This window comes from Zerene cesonia, chromosome 6 (genome assembly GCF_012273895.1).
Source record: "Zerene cesonia ecotype Mississippi chromosome 6, Zerene_cesonia_1.1, whole genome shotgun sequence".
In the NCBI taxonomy this organism is placed as follows: domain Eukaryota; kingdom Metazoa; phylum Arthropoda; class Insecta; order Lepidoptera; family Pieridae; genus Zerene; species Zerene cesonia.
Genome location: NC_052107.1, coordinates 1,587,950 through 1,608,279, shown reverse-complemented (window position 1 = coordinate 1,608,279; position 20,330 = coordinate 1,587,950). Strand labels below are relative to the sequence as shown.

General features: G+C 32.9%; 2 protein-coding genes across 4 annotated transcripts in view; both read left to right on the top strand.

Moving 5' to 3' along the window:
* Nucleotides 1–3,113, top strand: part of LOC119840416 (retinal dehydrogenase 1-like) — a 7,801-nt gene extending 4,688 nt beyond the window's left edge. Inside the window, exons 6-11 of the mRNA XM_038367016.1 lie at nt 531–633; nt 988–1,172; nt 1,322–1,486; nt 1,761–1,918; nt 2,153–2,227; nt 2,991–3,113. Of these exons, the coding sequence (XP_038222944.1) occupies nt 531–633; nt 988–1,172; nt 1,322–1,486; nt 1,761–1,918; nt 2,153–2,227; nt 2,991–3,066 (762 nt within the window). The 3' untranslated portion in view covers nt 3,067–3,113. The remainder of the gene's footprint in view (nt 1–530; nt 634–987; nt 1,173–1,321; nt 1,487–1,760; nt 1,919–2,152; nt 2,228–2,990) is intronic.
* Nucleotides 3,114–3,909: 796 nt separating this feature from the next.
* Nucleotides 3,910–19,490, top strand: LOC119840530 (leucine-rich melanocyte differentiation-associated protein-like). Of its 3 annotated transcripts, none has more exons than XM_038367198.1 (6): nt 3,910–4,118; nt 12,360–12,445; nt 14,822–14,963; nt 15,406–15,545; nt 18,025–18,224; nt 18,839–19,490. In XM_038367198.1, the coding sequence occupies exons 1-6, from the start codon at nt 4,068–4,070 to the stop codon at nt 18,916–18,918; spliced, it is 699 nt and encodes a 232-aa protein (XP_038223126.1). In that variant the 5' UTR covers nt 3,910–4,067; the 3' UTR covers nt 18,919–19,490. The 3 variants fall into 3 exon arrangements, with proteins under 3 accessions (XP_038223126.1, XP_038223125.1, XP_038223127.1); XM_038367197.1 differs by lacking the exon at nt 3,910–4,118 and adding an exon at nt 6,802–7,171; XM_038367199.1 differs by lacking the exon at nt 3,910–4,118 and adding an exon at nt 7,525–7,717.
* The last annotated feature ends 840 nt before the right edge of the window (nt 19,491–20,330 follow it).

The following is a 20,330-nucleotide window of genomic DNA, read 5'->3' as shown; positions in this document are numbered from 1 at the left end:
TAATAAATGTTATTTGCAGTTAACAATTTTCTTTTTTCTTTATTACAATATTTATGGCAAGACTAGGTATATAGATAAGCAGTGATAAAAGCAATAAATTAACTCGGATTCATTCGAAGAACTGGAAATATATAAAGCTTTTATAAAAATCACTGTAACAACCGAAAGATAGTTACAAATTGTATTTGATGAAATTCTTTGAACCAGCCATACCATACAAAAAAGAGGTCAGATTAGAAGCGCCTTATTTCCAGTTCGCCTAAGCGGTGAAAATACACGCTACGCTTAAAAAAATTATGAGGTTGCCAATTCAACTATAATTTTGTATTGTGTTGATTACCTCGTAACTATTTACTACGATTACCGATTTTTAGAACCAGCCATGTAGTCCCATTGAAATTTGATTTAGTTCTGACAATTTTAAGGCGATTTTGTGTTTTGTTAAAAATAATTCGGTATGTGTTATGTAGTGACGATTGCGGTAGCAGAGGAGAAATTTCTTACTTTATTAACCATTACAATCATTACAGGTTGGCAAGTTGATCCAACAAGCTGCTGGTGCCAATAATTTGAAACGAATCACTCTGGAGTTGGGAGGGAAAAGCCCGCTTGTCATCATGAATGACGCTGACTGTAAGTTGTCTATATTTACTTATACTATTAGCCGTTAGTCGTTTCCTCATACGTTTCAGAGTAATCCCTTCATCTAACCAAAATACAAGTCCTTACTTATATCGCATATAATAGTCATGTTACCAATCCTATCTTTATTCCTTTCAACATCATCATAAAAACTGGCATGTGCATGGACTGTGGTTATCGCTTTATACTGATTAACAACAGCCGAGCCACTAACGCATTTGCCATATCATAAATATATCATATATACCATAAATAATTTCCAAAATATCCAATATATCTAGCAATAGTTGAGATAACTCATTACTAATCGACTTAAAATTACTTACAATTATTACTCAATTCCAGTGGCCACAGCCATTCGATTCGCAGCACTTGGTGTGTTCACACATCAGGGTCAAATATGTATCGCAGCATCCCGTCTCTTCGTGCAGTCTGGTATCTATGACCAGTTCGTGAAGGGCGCCGTTGAAGTTGCTAAGACCTTGAAAATCGGAAATCCCTTCGACTCTCAATCTCAGCATGGACCTCAGGTACTTTATATGCTTGCAATTATTTTATGTAATTATTCATATGTAAAGGTTCTTAAGACTGTTATATCAGTTCATAAAAATATTAGTCAAAACAAAAACATATCAAACAGCAACAGAAATAATATAATATTTAACACAACATATTACAGATTGACGAGGGTATGATGAAGAAGGTGCTAGGTTACATTGAGAAGGGCAAGCAGGAGGGAGCCAAACTCCTGGTCGGCGGTAAGCAGGCTGGCAGCAAGGGTTACTACATCGAACCTACTGTCTTTGCTGACGTCCAAGATGACATGACCATTGCTAAAGAGGAAGTGAGTCACAATTAAAAATTTAAACATTATTTCTCATATTTTTCAGAGGATAATTTCTTACCATTAGTACAGTTTGTGCGAATAATCAGCTATCTCGTAAAAGTGTAAGTACTAGGTCATGAAACTATTTTGGATTAATAACATCTAAAGTATTATATAATATTAAAATCAAAACATTATTTTTCTTATAATTTGAATTGTTATAACATTCCAAATAGTCCCTATAAAATTCCCTACCAAAAAATATACTCAAAATCTATAAAACTTCCCACAGATCTTCGGCCCAGTGCAAAGCATCCTGAAGTTTGAAACATTGGATGAGGTGATTGACCGCGCGAACGCAACCAACTATGGTCTCGCAGCTGGTATCTTCACCACCAACGTGAACAACGCCATTCAGTTCGCTAATAATGTTGAAGCTGGTGTTGTTTGGTAAGTTCATTCAGTATCATTAAGACTTGAGCAGTAGCTCGATAGACCAACAGCAATCAAAAGAAACTAGAAACTGTCAATAAATTCGGGTTTTTTTTTTATAATAACAAAGGATTAGTAGGCTTGATAACACTTACACAAAAAAAGGGATATTGCATAATGACCTTCTTTTTATCATGTTTTTTATTTCTACATATTATTGTTTGTTATAAAATTGTGTTTGTCTACTTTTAGGGTTAATAATTATATGGGGGGAGGTGGGCAAGCGCCTTTCGGTGGTTTCAAGGAATCTGGAATTGGACGCGAAGGGTGAGTTTAATTATTTAATTAATTTATTTATGATACATTTTTGTGTATCCACATAAAAAAACAAACACCCATCTCCGGTACTAGTGAAACTGTACTCACAGGAGATATTTCCTTCCCAGTTATTTATACCAAAATCCGATTTAAAATTATAAATGTAAATGGGATTTGTCTGATGAAATAGTCGACTTCATAAAGATGAAGTTCACAATTTGATGTATCTGATATATCAAAATTATACAGTTCAACTGTTCATATTCAATATGTTAGTCAAATTTCATAAGTGTATGTATGTTTTCATGTTTGTTTGTATGCAATACAATACACTTCATTCGATGAAATAGAACAGGTTAAATAGGCAGCCTTACCGCTTATGAGCGATCTATGCTAGGCAACCTTTGGCCTATCCGTTCTATTTTTTATAACTTAACATTTGAATAAGTGGTATTCAAATGAATTATTGGTATTAAATGGATGTTGAAGAAAAAAAAGTATGTTTGTTCACGCATAACTCAAAAATCTTCAGTCAGATTAAAACAATTTATGTTTTGTAATGTTGGGTATGATCTAGCGTAGAGATCAGTGCAAGTTTAATCAAAATCGGTTTTAGATAGACTATGACTTAATGCTCGCTTGAAGCATTCACAAGGAAAACAGTATCGCAACAGTAATTCAAACTATATATTTACTCCCATATAGGTGTTTAAAAATTTACTAGTACATACATTATGCAAAAAGCTTTAACAGAATAAACTTATTGTTACAGAGGAAAACACGGTGTAGATGAATACCTTGAAGTGAAGACTGTGACAATTTCTGTACCAAAGAAAGTTTCAAACTAGAACATATGTTCTATGATTTATAAAGATGAATTAAAATGTTGTTTTTATTTAGATTTTTATTTTTTCTCTTTTTATTTTAAAAATAATTGTTTGTTTCTACTAAGTTATATAAATGAATTGTTATTGTATTTGCAATTGCTTGCTATTGTATATCTATATATATATATATATATATATATATATATATATATCAAATTCTTATGTCATAATGTTAGTTATCATACTCCTCTAAAACGTCTGGAGCGATTCTCGCGAAATTTTGTGTACGTATCGGGTAGGTCTGAAAATCGGCCAACATCTATTTTTTATACCCCCAAATGATAAGAGTGATGCAGAACAGCGTTTGCCGAGTCAGCTAATAATATATAAAAAAAAGTCTAGTTCTTCTTGAATGTTAATAAATCTTAAAGTAATTTGGAAGGTCAATGACAAAAAATTAACTAATTGGAATTTAACTAAAACTACTGAAATCTTTAACTCAAAAAATGAAAGACGGCGATGAGGATATGAGTTTGGATAGTTATTATTATATTAATAAACTTATTGCAAAACTATATAAATTATGAGAATTAATCTTTTGACTTGAGATCAGGATGGCGTTATTTTCCTCCTCCTCGCAACACCGTGCACTGTGAGCTTAGTTATTATTCTTTATTAGTATCATAGATTATAGCAGTAATAGATTTACTATCCAACTATATCTATAATGCCAGTTGATACACAATCCATGTGTTTCCACACCTAGCGGAACGAGATCCTTCAAAGTGACTTTGAAGTTGACATATAAAATTTGACAAACAAGTTTTTAATAGCGGAAGTTTGACAGGAATACAAATACTTTATTAAAGTATAAACTTCAAATTTGTACTTTATCGCGTTTTGAAGGAATATGAGGTGTATTTGGTTAATATCTAATTGTTTATATCGAAATATTACTATGAAATAGTGACAAAGTGTTGTTTCAAAGTTTTAATTAATAAAAGTCGTTTAGTGTGTTAAGAATGGAAGGGAATCACATTAATAACTTCGCCTTAGCATTTAAAAATAATCGAGTGAGTATTGTGATAAAGTAATTTATGTTAACAATGAATATACTGTTAATATAGAAACAAATATGATCTCATGTTGTATAATTAATTATAGTATTATTTTATATTAAACCAATAGGTATAAGTTATTTATATAATAGCGGTGTTAGTAAAAAAAATAATAATAGGAAAGGAAATAATAAATAGTTTAATATTCGTCGTAATTACACTAAAATAAATGGAAGTCTTAATATAAAGCATGCCAATTTTTAATAATTAATTACTAATAAAAGGACCTGAATGTTTCATTTTTTTTATTTAATATACTTACAATGTTAAATATCATCTTATTGGTTATGAGTTTAAAGGTTGCTTAATTCCTATTTACTAATCATCCAATAAGTAATATCTGATGCTTGCAAGTTGCAACAACTGACAATGTTTCTTAATAAAATTGATGCTCATCTGTAAGTTATTGTATTTTAACCCACACTTTAAATTAAAAAAATAAATTTTGTTTATAATTAATCTATGTAAACTATATCATTTATACTAATAATATAAAGCTGAAGAGTTTGTTTGTTTGAAAGTACTAATCTCAGGTAATACTGGCCCGATTTGAAACATTCTTTCAGTGTTAGATAGCCCATTTATTGAGGAAGGCTATAGGATATATATAGGGTTTACTTTTTCTACTTAAACTCATACTAAAGAAATATAGTATATGATGTTGTAGGGGGTAATCTACAGAACTACTGCACTAATATCAAAAATTCAAGTCAATAGCTAGGATAAACATATAAATCTAATGGTGAAACCTTTATATTTATATGAATATCCTTGAGAGCTATAAGCTATATACGTACAACAAGTGATACCAGGTCATACAACTAGTATATTAAAAGAAATATAACAAGATATAGAAGCTAAAAGTACATTGTATTGTATTGTATTGTATAAGCATGAATGTATATTCGTTTGTGCTAAACAAACTTCTAAAATAGTTTTTCTTTTCCTTAGGTTAATAGGTATGAGGTTTGATAATGGAAATTTTTAAAATAACAAACATTAATAAAACAATAAGCTTACATCGGATCGCATCTACCATGTTTGGGGTCTGCTACTGTTTCCAATTATTTATTTATATGATGAAGTTTCATTTTCTAATAAGAAATTTTATGCAATAATGCTAAATTATGCTGATACTGGGTTTTTTAAAAATGTTTGAATAACGAAAATATTAATAAAAATCTGTAGGTTTCAATACTAAACATTTTAATATTTTAATAGGTAAAATGTCAGGGTTATTGTCTTTAAATATACAGGTATTATATATATTTTTTGGGTCACCAACTAAGGTTAAGATTGACTTCTAAATTAAATAGGATGGTGTTCTCTTTAACTTTAACTTGGGTACATAGATTCTATAGTTAGCTTCCAACTTTACCCAAGATGTTGAAACCTATCAAAATGCAGACAAAGGAATACAAATTTATAATTTGATATATTTCATATTTCATATACATATTGTATATTATACATACACTACTTTGTCATTTAATCTTGTTTATTTGCTTCATAATTAACTCACATAGACCATACATTATGTATATATATCTTTTGCAATTGACATTAAGTGGTTCCCGTAATGCATGCATGATAACTATAAAGAATTTAATTGTTTACACAATACCATGATTATAAATCCAGAACCAAAGGAGGATCAAATATAATAACATTGAAAAATGGCACTTAAAGAAGTTGTTTGTTGAATGCGTTGAATTCATAAGTTCTAGTTTAGATATTAGTTTGAAGATATTTATTTTGAATAATTTATTCATATATTTTGGCCTTGTGATTATGCTATCTATACTTCCAGACTAAAAGTGTAAAGCTATAGAGTGTATGTTTGGTTGAACGAGTTAATCTAAGGAAGTACTGGTTCAAATTAAAAAATTTGTTTTTTGTATATTTATGAAAGACTATCTGTCCGTTCCGGCTTCGTCCGTGGTACATACATAGCCTATAGCCTTCCGCAATAAATGGGCTATCTAACACTGAAAGAATTTTTCAAATCGGATCTGCAGTTCCCGAGATTAGTGCGTTCAAACAAACAAACTCTTCAGCTTTATAATATTAGTATAGATGTATAACATTACGCCTCAGCCAATATAAGCGGTGCAGCATTGAAATTGTTGCAATCTTTCTTGTGAGAGCAAAGTTCGGTTATGACGTTGTTCCATATATACATAGGTCAGCTAGTTCACAATAGTGCTTAGTACATCCTACTAATATTATAAATGCGAAAGTTTGTAAGGATGTGTGTGTTTGTTGTTCTTTCACGCAAAAACTACTGCACCGATTGCAGTGAAATTTGGTACGTAGACAGCTGGACAACTGGAATAACACATAGGCAACTTTTTATCCCGATATTCCTACGGGATACGGACTTGCGGGTGAAACCGTGGGGCGCAGCTAGTAATACTATAAATTTAACCAACTTGATCGAACCAAGACATATTTATATTACCGGGATCATGACCTAGCCTAGTTGCAATGCAGCTTGCAAGGTCACAGCCTCATTATGAGTTGTGATATAGTAATCGTCTAAAATAGCTCGAATCCACTATTTTCATAGAGGCATTTTTTCAATGTCACCCTTATTCAATTAGATACGCGCCCATTCCAGCATGCGACTTAGAAATGCAGCAGTTACTTACCTCACGTCGCATGTCGTTCGAGCGTTAAGTGACTATTTGAATATGATCGTCGCGATTTCTCTACTATTCTCCAATTTAACGAGAATACTATTCGAGAATCAGTACGCTTTGTTCAACGTCAGCGCCATAGCTGTGACCCTTCTGGAAACATCCGTGTGCCCACTGGCTATCGTGAAATTGATGTTGATAGTCACCAGAAATGGCGGGATCGTCAACAGCCTCAAGTGCATCGCTGGGCCGCGCTACTTGAAGTATAGATATGTATACAATTTGAAACTGACGACCCATGATGACGCACGACGAGTTTCGTATGTAACAGTTGTCTTGGAGGGGCATGATAGTGTTAACAAATGTCAGGTAAAAGAACACGCACTTCCAACACGCGATACATACCTGACGTGATGAATATTATGATGAGTGCTAGAATTCTTATCATTGTTCGGGTTTTTACACTTTCTTATTCGTTTGGAGTTGTTTTTAGGTATTATAACACTGTTGTTGATAACAATGCTCTGCTCATTTGCACTAGAATCTGTTAAACAATTTAAAATAGTACGTAGAATGCAAATGGTTTCAGTTATGCTTTGTCATAATGGGATTACCGCGGAATATTTTCTATTATTGTAATAGGATTATATCGAATAGTTTACTCCTTTCTTCTTGCAGAAAATTCTAATGAGCTTAATTGAGTTTAAGTACATTATATCAGTCATTCATGTTCACAGTTTGTTCCGATCTGAACGTTATTATTCGATGAAATTAAATTTTAATTATAAAATTCGTTTCACCGTGCGTAGACAGAGAATTTTCCAATTTGAAGATTTCCCTTGAAGCGTTTACCAGTTGCATGGAATGGAGACGAATGGAATTTGGGAGAATATTGGATATGTAGAAGAGAACCAGGTGAGCGTGTTTGTGACTTATGATAATCCGACATAGCTGAAAAGAATTTCGTCAGGATCGACTCTATAGAACTATAGAAGTGGAAAATATGTTTTATGGAACCTTTTTAAATCCGGCGATTTATCTTAAGTAATAGTAGTGAAATACTTCGTTATGTACCTACTTGTTACAAAATTTCAAACGCTAGTTACTTGTTTTATCAATTGACATTAATTATGGATCAAAGTCCTGATTACGTTATCAATATATAAATGTTGAATTAAATTTAGTCGCAATAGAGGATTTTCAAATTAACTAATTACAAGACACAAATAAACCGAATGAATTTAAGCTTCTAAATTTGTTGTTTTGCTAATAATTTTCTTAATAAATATTAATTAGAATAGATACGATGTGATAAGAAACTACGTAAATGAACTACTCAAGTGGGCTGCAATCGTACATTTTTGTTTGATCAAGATTTTTAATAAACTTCTTGCGATAACACAATATATACTTGATAAGCCATCCTCGGGTTTTGTAAAGTGTGTACTAGAAATCGCTTTATATGTAACTAGAATTTTCTTTTACATTGTGGTTTTACAACATCAAATTAAAAGTATTCCAAAACACGAGGTATGGTGTTTTCTGAAGCGACGCCTCTGTAGTGGATCCAATAAAGTGCATTCACCCGCATTCGCTTCGAATTGAAATCCCGTGTTTTCGTTCAAATTAATATTGCCATGACAGAAAAAGAGCCATTCATATTTGTCCATCTTTGAAGAAGAAAGTGTGATCACAATGTTTAATCAAGAAGAATTGGGTCAAACGAATATAGATTGACTAAAATAGTGCATTCGTTGAATTATCGTCAGTACTTCAGATATTGTACATTAAGACATGAACAATTTTATCCCAAACGACTATGCTGTTAAAACGATAACATTTAAATAATTCGAAAACAAACTAAATAATTTGACTACAAAGAACAAATAATTTAAAGAACGAAAGTGATCTTTTAAAAATATTCAACAATCAGGATTGGAATAATTTTATTATCTATCTTGAATGAAACTTAGTTTTCCACCCACCTCATTGTAATTACCCTTATATAACTTGTATTCTCCTATTTTAAAATGCGTGTAATAAATAAAATTATTGCATTGACCAGCAGGACAAAACACCACGGATAGACCTTGAAATAATAATGAATCGTGATATGTAGGCGAGATGTTATCTTGTAGGCTTCAAGCTACTTAATATAATATCGCGCGGAAAATAAATGCAAGAATAAAGATAAAGTGACCCACAGTAAAGATAACACCGTTATAAGACACGATATTACAACTGGAGACAAGGTACTTAAACTTTATGCGGCAAACTTATGACGTCTATCACCGGACGGCAGTTACGATCGAATGTAGGGATATTGTATTTTTTATCGTCATCATGTCGTAAAGGGCTGGTGTGTTATTTGTGAAGTATAGGATCGCGAGAGGTTTAAAGTCGTAACTAATCTTACACTGTCACTTGCTCTTTCATATCAAAATCTTTTTCATGAGAGAGGAAGGAAAACAGGTGCATCACCCTATGGAATATAAAGCGGACCAATTGTTGGGAAGTACTAATAAATAGAATAGAAATTTTATTAGATAGGCAGAAGTTTGACCACAGTCCCTGAAGAAAAGCGGAGACTCGGTCTGTGGTGGTAGTGGTAGTCCTAGAACGTACCTATTAACTACAATCTTGAATTTTTTATGAACGAAATGAAGGTATCTTATAGTTCTCTGGAAAGGCAGACGCCGACAGGGAATTCCACGTCTAGCATCTGGGAATGTGTAATTCTACTGTTTAGAATGATAAATTGTGAGCCACCAATAAACACGCAATGCAGTGCGCAGCGAATTTAATATATAGCTATGAGAGAAAATCTAGTGGTAATAATCCAAAGACGGGAAAATGTATCAAGTCCCTTAATGCATTGAAAATGAGACCGTGAAGAGAAATATGTAAATAGAAGTCTAGTTCCCACTTGGAATTCAAACGAGGATTCTTTCGATATTAGCATATTATACTAATAAATATTGTGTTCTCGATAGTATGCTGCTTATCCCAATGCAAGCGAAAAGTTGACCTTTCACATAGGTTTACAAAAATGATTACTTTTTAGCCAGGATTTATTATATAGATCCGCTATAGCATTACCATATAAACAGAATATTCTATATAACTCCTTAATTACATATTACTTACTAGCTGTTCGCCCTTGGTAAAAATATAGTATTAGAGAAGATTTAACTGATAACTTTGAGTAAAATTGGTAGAAACATACAGAAATACAAAATTTTCCTTTTTATTATATTAGTGTATTGACCATCGATTCGTTTCGACCTTTACCAAAAGTTTTAAAAGAGAGTTAAAATCGAGTCTGCAGCATACTTTTTTTGTTTTATCTTTATAAAGGTACACCCACATGAAAAAGTCGAAGCAAGCTTATATAACCAGTTTGAAAAACCTGCTTCGAATCTGATATCGACCCAATAAGTAAAACTCACTTCCGCATCATTTCGCTAGCTAATATGAAATTAAACATTTCAGTATTTTTTCGAAGAAGATTATTCAAATTTAATGATTTTGAATAGAATATTGTTGTTTGTTATTTTGGAATGAAGTTATGTATCGCAAATATAAATGTCACTTGTCCACTCCTCCTGTTCTTTTAAATATCGCACTGTCTCATCTTTTTTTTTTTGACTTTGGTTTTGAAATTGTCTTTATTTTTACTACAGTTTCCTTCAGCCTCGTGTTGAAATATTCAATTACGTAGTATATAAAATACTATTTCTTTCAATCGTCTTCAAAAAAATTAGCTTATAATTTTTTCTGTATTTTTTATGTTTGTTACTTCATAAGTTTTTACTGGTTGTACCGATTTTTATGATTCTTTTTTTATTTAAAAGCTGGTGCCCGTCTGATCTGGTTCTTGGTTTAGTTTAGGTTCTGTTGTACGCACACATGCGTCGTCAAATCATCACTTAGAAATAAGAACACGCGATGCATAAATTGTACAAATAAAAATCACTACTTATTCCCTATTTTACTCGAAAACTATTTAAAACAAGTGTTTTGAGGTATCTTTAATTTTTTATAGCAGATTATACGTAGGTACCATATAAAATTTACCAGGTAAAATTTGTATCGTTAAGTATTTAACTCACTATCAAATTAACATATATCCTGAAGCATACTATACATTTTTCTGTCTATTTTAACTACAATTGATCAAATATTTCAAGGCATTATGAAACACGCTTTTAAGAGATGTAGTACTGAGTTTTTGAAAATTGATTTACTGTTTTTCTGGTGATATCATTGTATAATAAAGATTAAACTAAATAAATATACATTAATAATCTCTATTATAATCAATACATCGCATTCATTAATAATATATAGTCTCCAATAATTTACTTTAGTCATTGTCACGTGCTAGTGACATTTCACATAAACACGTTTAATTAAATATTATTAAATTACTAGCTTTATTATTTCTGTGTAGACACGCCGTACCGACTATTATTAATGAGTTATTTAAATTCGCCAACATTAATTTAAACGATTTTAGCATGACTCAAATAATGGATTTGTAAAATATACCAATAATATTCAATCTTCTAATTTGATTTATTTTATTTCTCAATCAAAGGACATGCACGCATTTATTTATTTTATTTTTAAGACGAATACATGAATTTGCTGGCTTGCAACTTGCAAAGAAAAACATTCGAATTGATATGAATAATATTGAATTGTAACTAAAAACAGAATGTGTGACTCAAATAAATAACTGTATATCAAAAGTAAATAACTAAATATAATACTAATAAATGACTTAAAAACTGGACATCTCTTTCGGATCCAACACTCGAAAGTTTCTATCCACGGACACAGAATAATAAATACAAGTACCACGGACCCCAATTTAAGCTGCGTTAGTTGCACATATCAAAATATAGATATGCTTAAGTCTAAGGAATAAATCTTCAAAAATCATAGCAAGCAAGCGTTTGATATTTTTGCATGAAGGATTCTTTAATTTATTTTTTACTACGTACCTATCCTTGGGACGTTTTAAAATGTGAGTAAAAAATATATACCAGGTATATAGATACCTGAAATTTCAAAATCATTGACTGCACACATTTATAGGCTATTGTTTGACCCATTATTACCAACGCTACACAAAAAATGGTTACTGCCCACAGCTAAAAGTCATTGAAACAAGTATCTATCTTAATTACCACTCAAAATTATAATTATTTGAATAGTTATATTGTCTACAACGTACGAAACCACTTAAGTTTCATATGGATCAAATAATTCATTAGTGATTTATGTTATTTTAATATTAATAAACAAACATTTATCCACTTGCGTTTTTTTTTTGTGTTATTCATTCGCCTTTTAAAGTCATTGAAGTCTTCAAAACGTAAAATTTATAACATTGCAATCAAAGACTAATAATACCTATAACAATGCAGGGTTATTAATGATTGTGGTTGATGACCATTTCAGGGACCAGTCTCTCGCAACACTAGATAATAAAATGCCAATGTCAATTTATTAATATGATACCATTTTTAATAATAGTGTTTTGTTTCAGTTAAGTTACTGTGGCCAGGATTGCCAAAGAATACCGCCGGCGCTATGGAATATGTATGGTGCTAAAGTTAATTACCTAGATTTAAGGTAAATAATTAGATATCTTTTTTTTTGGGGGAAATCTTACATAGATACCCACAGCTCCGGGGAAACCGCTTTAGTGAAGAGGTCACGGGAGCTGGTTAGTATACATCCGCGACCAAATAAATAGATATCCTGTTTTTCTAATATGTAGTAGTAGGGTAGTTTTATATCCTCCGTTTCGTCGGTAGGGGTCGCAGGTGCCGCACGTATATGTATATTTAACTGGCGGCCCGCCCCGGCTTCGCACGTGGTTCATATATAGCCTATATCACTCATTATAGTTGCAGCTTTCTAATGGTGAAAGACTCGTTGAAATCTGTCCAGTAGTTTTTGTGTGAAAACATTGCAAACATAGTTACATATAAATCGCCTCAATTTTGATAATATTCGTATAGATGATTATATATTTCACACTAAAGCGAATAATAAAGCGTTCCGCATATCAAGTGTTCGCTGATTTTTTTTTTCTGTATCTACTTGACATCCCATTTATATACCTATTGGTAAAACATTTTACTGCATTTCGTTGTCAAAAACCTAGTGCTGTCATTAAAAGGATATATCTTAATATATAAAATTCTCGTGTCGCAGTTTTCGTTGCCATACTCCTCCGAAACGGCTTGACCGATTTTGATGAAATTTTTTGTGTTTCTCCGGTATCTATGGTACTCGGCCAACATCTATTGTTCATACCCCTAAATGATAAGAGTAAGGCAGAACAGCGTTTGCCGGGTGCAGCTAGTTAAAAATATGAAAGTGAAATATGAAGTTTAAAACCTTGTACAGGTTCAATGTCCTTTAAGCACTCAGACAATAGGATTTTATTTTTATAACCTTTGTCTGCAATTTCTAGAATTTTTAAGGCAACAATAAAAACAGATCGTGAGGCGGGATCTCAATGGGTTTCCAATAAAAATATCCAGCTAAATTTCGTTTTTTTATCAAAGCTTTTTAACGTTCCTACCGATGTATTCTATCGTGTCAATTACTATTTATTGTACTACTAGCTGCAAGCCCCGGCTCCGCCCGGGTTGTCATTTATCGTAATTAAAATTATTTAAACTATCCTATCTCTCAAGTTGGATCGAACTGCACATGGTGTGCGAATTTTATTATAATCGGTGGTTTAGGAGTCCATTGAGGACAAACATTGTGACACGAGATTTATATATATTAAGATAAGATGTATGCGTATACGTATGTAGAGGGATTTTTTTTCAATTCACTTTTATTTATTCGTTCTTTATTGTAAATAATCATCAATATAAAAAAGACCGTGCCGTAACATATGTTCGAAAAGGCGTACATTACAGTATAGTATAGTAACACGCGAAACTTGCAAATATAGATAACTAGTTTCGCCCCGTGGTTTCACCCGCGTAAGTCCGTATCGCGTAGGAATATCGGGATAAATAGTTGCCTATATGTTATTGCAGTTGTCCAGCTGTCTACGTACCAAATTTCATTGCAATGGGTTCAGTAGTTTTTGCGTGAAAGAGCAACAAACACACACACATCCTTACAAACTTTCGCATTTATAATATTAGTAGGACTAGTAGGATAGTAGGATTGTATAAAATGAGAGGATTAGCATAACAATCAGTTTAAATTCTATGTCGCCTTGTTATTGTAAAATGCGTATTTTCCAGACAAATGAGTAACCTTTTCTTCTTTCCTTGCTACTTCCTTATTTCTTTTCCCGTTAAATAGTTGTCTTTGAACTCATTTGTCCATCGATTTGTTTAATGGACTGGTAGATAATTCCGCTAAAAATACTCTCAGAGCCTCTCAGTTACTAACGTCATGTTCTATTTGCAACAATATTGATATATGACGTAGGTAAACTCTCACAAGAATGCATAATTTGTTGTTTTTGTAAAGTAAGTGGCTACATTTGGAACAAATTAAATTCAAATTATTTATTTTGTTCTTTAAATAATTGTCTGTCTATTTGGTGTTTGGAACATTCCTAGTAAGCAAAAAATGCATGTGTCAGGAAGTTTCGCTACTCCATTTATTCGGAACATCACATCCTGTCATATGAAGTATTAAACTACCATGTTCCTGAGGATAAAGTGATTCCAACATAACTGTTTATGAAGTATAGATACCTTGTAATTTGCCCTTTTAAATATCTATAAGACTTCATTGTGCAAAAAATAATCAAGTGAATCTTAAACCAAGTAATTAGTCACTGAATTATCGCACAGCAGTATATGCCTGACAACCTAGTAGGAAAGGAAATGTTAATTAAAAAACACACGCAACTTACTCAGACAATAGGTGTTTATTTTCATAAGCTTTGTAGTAAGTTAGTTAGTAGTGCAATATAAGAAAAAGGAATATCAAAAAATTGTACATTTCATTTGAATATTTCAGTTACAACAGTATTGAAACGTTAAAAGGCCTGGATAACTTCACGCGGCTGGAGGAGTTAATTCTCGACAATAATAAACTGGGGGACAACGTCAGCTTCCCGTACCTGCCGTATTTGCAGACACTCTCCTTGAATAATAATCAGGTGATTTTATACAAATTGACTTGTAAGGAAAACTAAAGATGGACGAAAGAGTTTACGAGATTCTCTATCAACTATAAGGGTGGGTTGTATATGTTAAGGTTCAATGGCTCAAAGATGGCCGAAGATTATTTCATAAAATGTAAATAGCTGATTTTCGGGAGTTTTATAGAATCAAGTACATATGTATTCTCCAGAAGGAGCAGTTTGCGCGTGAAACTTCGATTCAACTATTTCAAAAAAATATCCAGAATAATAGACAAAGACGGGCATTTTTTCATAATTATTATCTCCTAAACCGATACATATTACAAAATACATTTCAGCGGCATTTGTATGTTCGTATATAAGGGAAAATGAAAATATTATGACTAGTGGAAGGAAGGAATGAACTGGGAAGGGTCAGAAAAAAGACACGGGCCTTAAAAAAAATCTTTAATTTCAGATAGAAAATCTAGAGAGCCTAGTGGGCAAGCTAAGCGAGGCCTACCCTTCGCTGTCCTACCTGAGTCTGCTTAGCAACAAGGCGTGCCCCAACCAGCTGTCAGACCTCGACAAGGACGAGTCGGACTATCAGAGATACAGGTAATGAAGTTTACATGGTTTCCTTTTCCTCACCGTTCCCAGTTCCTTACTTTATTCTGTACTAGCTGTTTGCCCGTGTTCCATATAATATAGCCTGTCACTCAGTGATGGTGCAGCTTTCTAATGGTGAAAGAACTTTTGAAATAGGTAAAGGTCGTGTAGTTTTTGCGTGAAAACGTTACAAACATACAAAAGTTTCTCCTTTATAATATTAGTGTAGATAGAGATTGTTATTCTATAAGTTGTGCTTCTGCTTTACGAAATGATAGCTGTAAAAAGTAGTCTATGTGCTAATCCAGACTACAATCTATCTCTCTAATTTCATATAGATACGATAAGCTTTCGCTTGAAAGAGTATCAAATATTCTTCCATCCATCCACCCATATTTACAAACTTTCGCGTTTGTAATACTAGTAGGATTATTTATGATTATGTATCAATACACAACGCATTTGCAGAAGGTACATGGGCGGTGGTGGTCGTTTACCATCAGGCGACCAACTAACTCGGTTGCATGCTATGCCAATGCCAATGTAAATAAATACTCTTTAATCAATAGATCATAACTATTGTTTACTGAACGAATTTAGCTAACGAAAATTTGTAAGAATTCTTTTTTTTTTGCAATTGAAAATAAGTATGTTATCTTATTTTTGAAGATCTTCAAATCAACTAACGCGACAGAGTAAAATATTGCAATAATATTCAAATACAATGTCAAATTTATGTACCTACCGGAAATAGAAGTCACTAGCAAACTCGACGAACTCCGTTTCGCCACCAGATGGCTTCGTTTTTGAAATTTTCCGGAATTTTATTTGCTATAAACCTCACGACGCCCAAGACCTTTCCAACGAATGCAAAACCATGGAAATCGGTTCGTGCGTTCTGGAGTTATAGCGTCAGGAAGGAAAACCCGACTTATTTTTATATAGTAGATTAACATGTAAATTGCATCGAATCAAAATTTGAATGATATTATCATACACGTAGAATGTAGATACGATATTTACATATATTTGTGGTTATACAACCAAGTTGTAGCGAGACTAAAATAAATATTATTTAATACTTGCGATTTGCATGAGGAAATAATAAACAAAATATCCCAATTAGTAAAAATATTGACACAACATTTTCTATTTTAATTCCCTTTTTTTATTTTTCATTCATACAGCTCAATTGACATTAGTTATGCAAAGCAAATTAAGTGAATTTGTAATCTCCCACACTTAAATCTGCTCAAAGCTTTATGCTATAGATATTATTTGAGAGGATTATTTTTAACAATAAACTAAATCCAATTGAAATTTAAAAAAACTTGGCCAAATTAAATTGGGCCCACATGTAAAGCACCAGCTTTAAAAAAAGAATCATCACTCTCGGTTGAAAAGTTCTGAGATAACAAACTTAAGTGAGAACCTACTGGTTTACCCTTAACCTTCTGGTTTGGCTGGATACTTAAAAAAGTCATTTCAATAGAGTGGTAACCCTGAAGGGACGTGAATGGTAAATGTAAAAAAGCATTTATAAAACAACTAGCTGCGCCCCGGGGTTTCACCCGCGTAATTCCGTATCCCGTAGGAATATCGGGATAAAAAGTTGGCTATATGTTATTCCAGTTGTCCAGCTGTCTACGTACCAAATTTCATTCAATTCAATCCGTTCAGTAGTTTTTGAGTGAAAGAGCAACAAACACACACACAAACTTTCGCATTTATAATATTATTAGGATAAGAATATGACGCCATTTTTTTGTCCATAATTAAACAAAGTTAACGATACAGCCGACTTCCTTGTTGCGTGTCAAAATGAAGAATTAGTTCGTTATCTTTTTTTGCGAATCTAAAACAATTCACTCAATGATATGAATATTTATAGACCGCATAATATTTTACCGGCCCAGTGTTTTTATCACGTCGCTATATCTATCACAGTATAATTAGGTTCTGGTTACGTGACCCGGAAATTTTAACCTTTGCGATTGCTAAGGTACAAGTTAGTGTAATGTAACGTAATGGTAACTCCTCCCCCTACAATTGTTTTTAAAAAGGAACGCGACAATTGTGGTGTGGTGACGTGTGAGTGGTGACGCATTTCCGTGAATCGCACGAGTGAAATATTGTCACCAAATTTTCTATATATACAATTGCATTCAGTATTTGAACCTGCCCGACTTCATCCTAGGGCATTGTCGGAAAAATAACATGAATAAAAAGATGGCCGCCTCCTTGGTACAGTGAATAACTCGTGAGCTTAGAATCTGGTGGTGAAGGTCCTGGGTTTGATTCCCCAGAGACGCACAAAAAGTCTCTGTCTGGCAGGATACGGAAGGCTAATCACCTACTTGTTCATAAAGAAAATCGATCAGTGAAGCAGATGTATATCATCTGCCTCATGCCCCACTAGGGGATACCAGACTTCACTTTAATAACAAGTAAAAAAACATGCAAATTATATAGATAAATATATTTACAGATACTTCGTAATATACAAATTGAAGCATCTCCGGTTCCTCGACTCGCGGCGCGTGTCGGAGCGCGAGCGCTCGGAGGCGCTGGCGCGCGGCGAGTTCATGCGCGTGCGCCGCCCGCCCCGTGACGTCACCGCGTACACGCCCGGTGACGTCATCGCGCGCCCGCTCCCGCTCGACCTGGCCTCGCTCGGGAAACATAAAGGTAACATAAAGGAGATAACATAAGAACATGCATTTTCATTGGGATAGTTGAAGAAATTTATTTCCTTTCGTGGGATTTTGTAAAGACACTTGAAGAACCGAAGTACCAAGTTTGCGCATACGGTGCTCCGTGAATTAATGGCCAATAAATAATTCTACTGGCATTAATAGATCTGTATTGTCTTATTTTTACAAAATAAATAAAAATAAAATGGCGATGGTGACATCTTAAACCCACTTGCTCATTATATCCACAAAAATACACCTAAAAATACTTCGGCATAGGTGCGAGCAAACTTATAAAATGACACCCCTTTTTGAACACCTAAGCTTGACCTTAGATCGTCTACTATATTGCAATTATAGTAATGTCAAATGAATATCATTAGGCGCTTGCCGCATTTTAGAATATGATTTTTAATCTCAATAACAAATAAGTATTAATATTTTAAAAAAAGGTAAAGATTATGGGTACTGTTATTTTTGATCTAGTGTAGATTTCAATATGAAAACAAGAAGGTTAAGTGTTGAAATGTTGTTAATGTGTGGAAGTTCTACCGTAAGAAAGTGTGACAGAGTTTCACATGTATTATATGACTTACCTTCTCTTTTCAGGTGCGTACGGCAAATGTCTCTATAAATATACTGGGAAACACTCGGAGGGTAACAGGTTCATTCTCAACAGTGACTTGTGACACAAGTGTGTGTTTTGTGCCGTGTGTGCGTTGATCAAGATGGCTGAAGCATGCCGTCTCGCTCTATCATATTTCTGTTTTTGTGTAAGAAAGAGACGCGACTAACATTAACGTGATTATGTTAGTCTGAAACGCGGTCGCAACTTTTTATTTTATTTTTATTATAAAATAATAAGAGAAACGGCCACTATATCTTATTTCAATATTGGTTATGAAGATAGAAAATATATGTACATATATTGCTGTGTTATTGTATATTATATATGCATGTATCAATGTGAAATATATTTTGTAAAAAAAACACCAAAAAAAGCACTTTTCAACCGACGTTCCCAAAACTAAGGAGGTTCTCAGAAATTCGACTGATGATGATATTTTTTTCGTTTCTTACTCGACAACTCCGTGGGTTCTCAAACTAGGGTCGTTTTTTTGTGTATGTAAGAAAACAGTGGTCATGTGGACTTTATTATATACTTCGAGTGATAATAGACTTCGAGTGATCATATTATTCTAACGTTATGCCAATCCGGAATTGACCAGCGTGTGGCCAGAACCCTCATTGGAGGCCTAGGATCCTTATCGACACGAGTCTTCGAATAGCTTTAACTATATATAGATCATTATTTTTGTATCGAGGGTAGTCGAATTTTAGCCAACAAAATTTAACTGATGATTTTTTTTTATATTTTGTATGCAATTAGCTCATAAATCTGTTATAATGAACTATATATGAATAATTCTCATTAAATTAAATAAAGAGCGTGGGTATTTTTGAATGGAGAAAAATACTTGTTTTATAATTAGACCTCGAATAAATTTAATCAAATAAAAAAGTTTTTCCCTGTTTTATGTTGTCGGCCATGTTGAATATGGAAATTGCCATTGTGTATTGTTTACTTGCCTTATACATTTAAACTGTCTTAAAAAGATAGATATTTTTCTCGGATTAAAAAGATTCCTAATATTTGTGAAGGAATAAATGGTAGGGTTATTTTGTTAATAAATAAATAATAAAATCAACTTGTTACTGTGAAAGCATTGATTGTTATTGATAAGCATTATTTTTATAAAAAAATAATGAAATATATAGTCACAAACTAATTGTTTGCTCAATTAAAAATATTTCTGATATATCTTTTAGTTTATTTTTTTCTTATGCCTCCTGCCCACTCATTCACACACACACACACACACACACACACACACACACATACATACATAATATTTTCTATGACGTTGGAGCTTGATTTTTATATATTGGTCTTAAAAACCTTATCATAGAGTAACCGTGTAAAATTTTAATGTTAATAATCACCTTTGCGTTTTTTTACACACACACACACACACGCATTGAGTACAGCTGGTCTAGACAATGTCGTCATAATAGTAATACGGGTACGTTTTCCGCAACT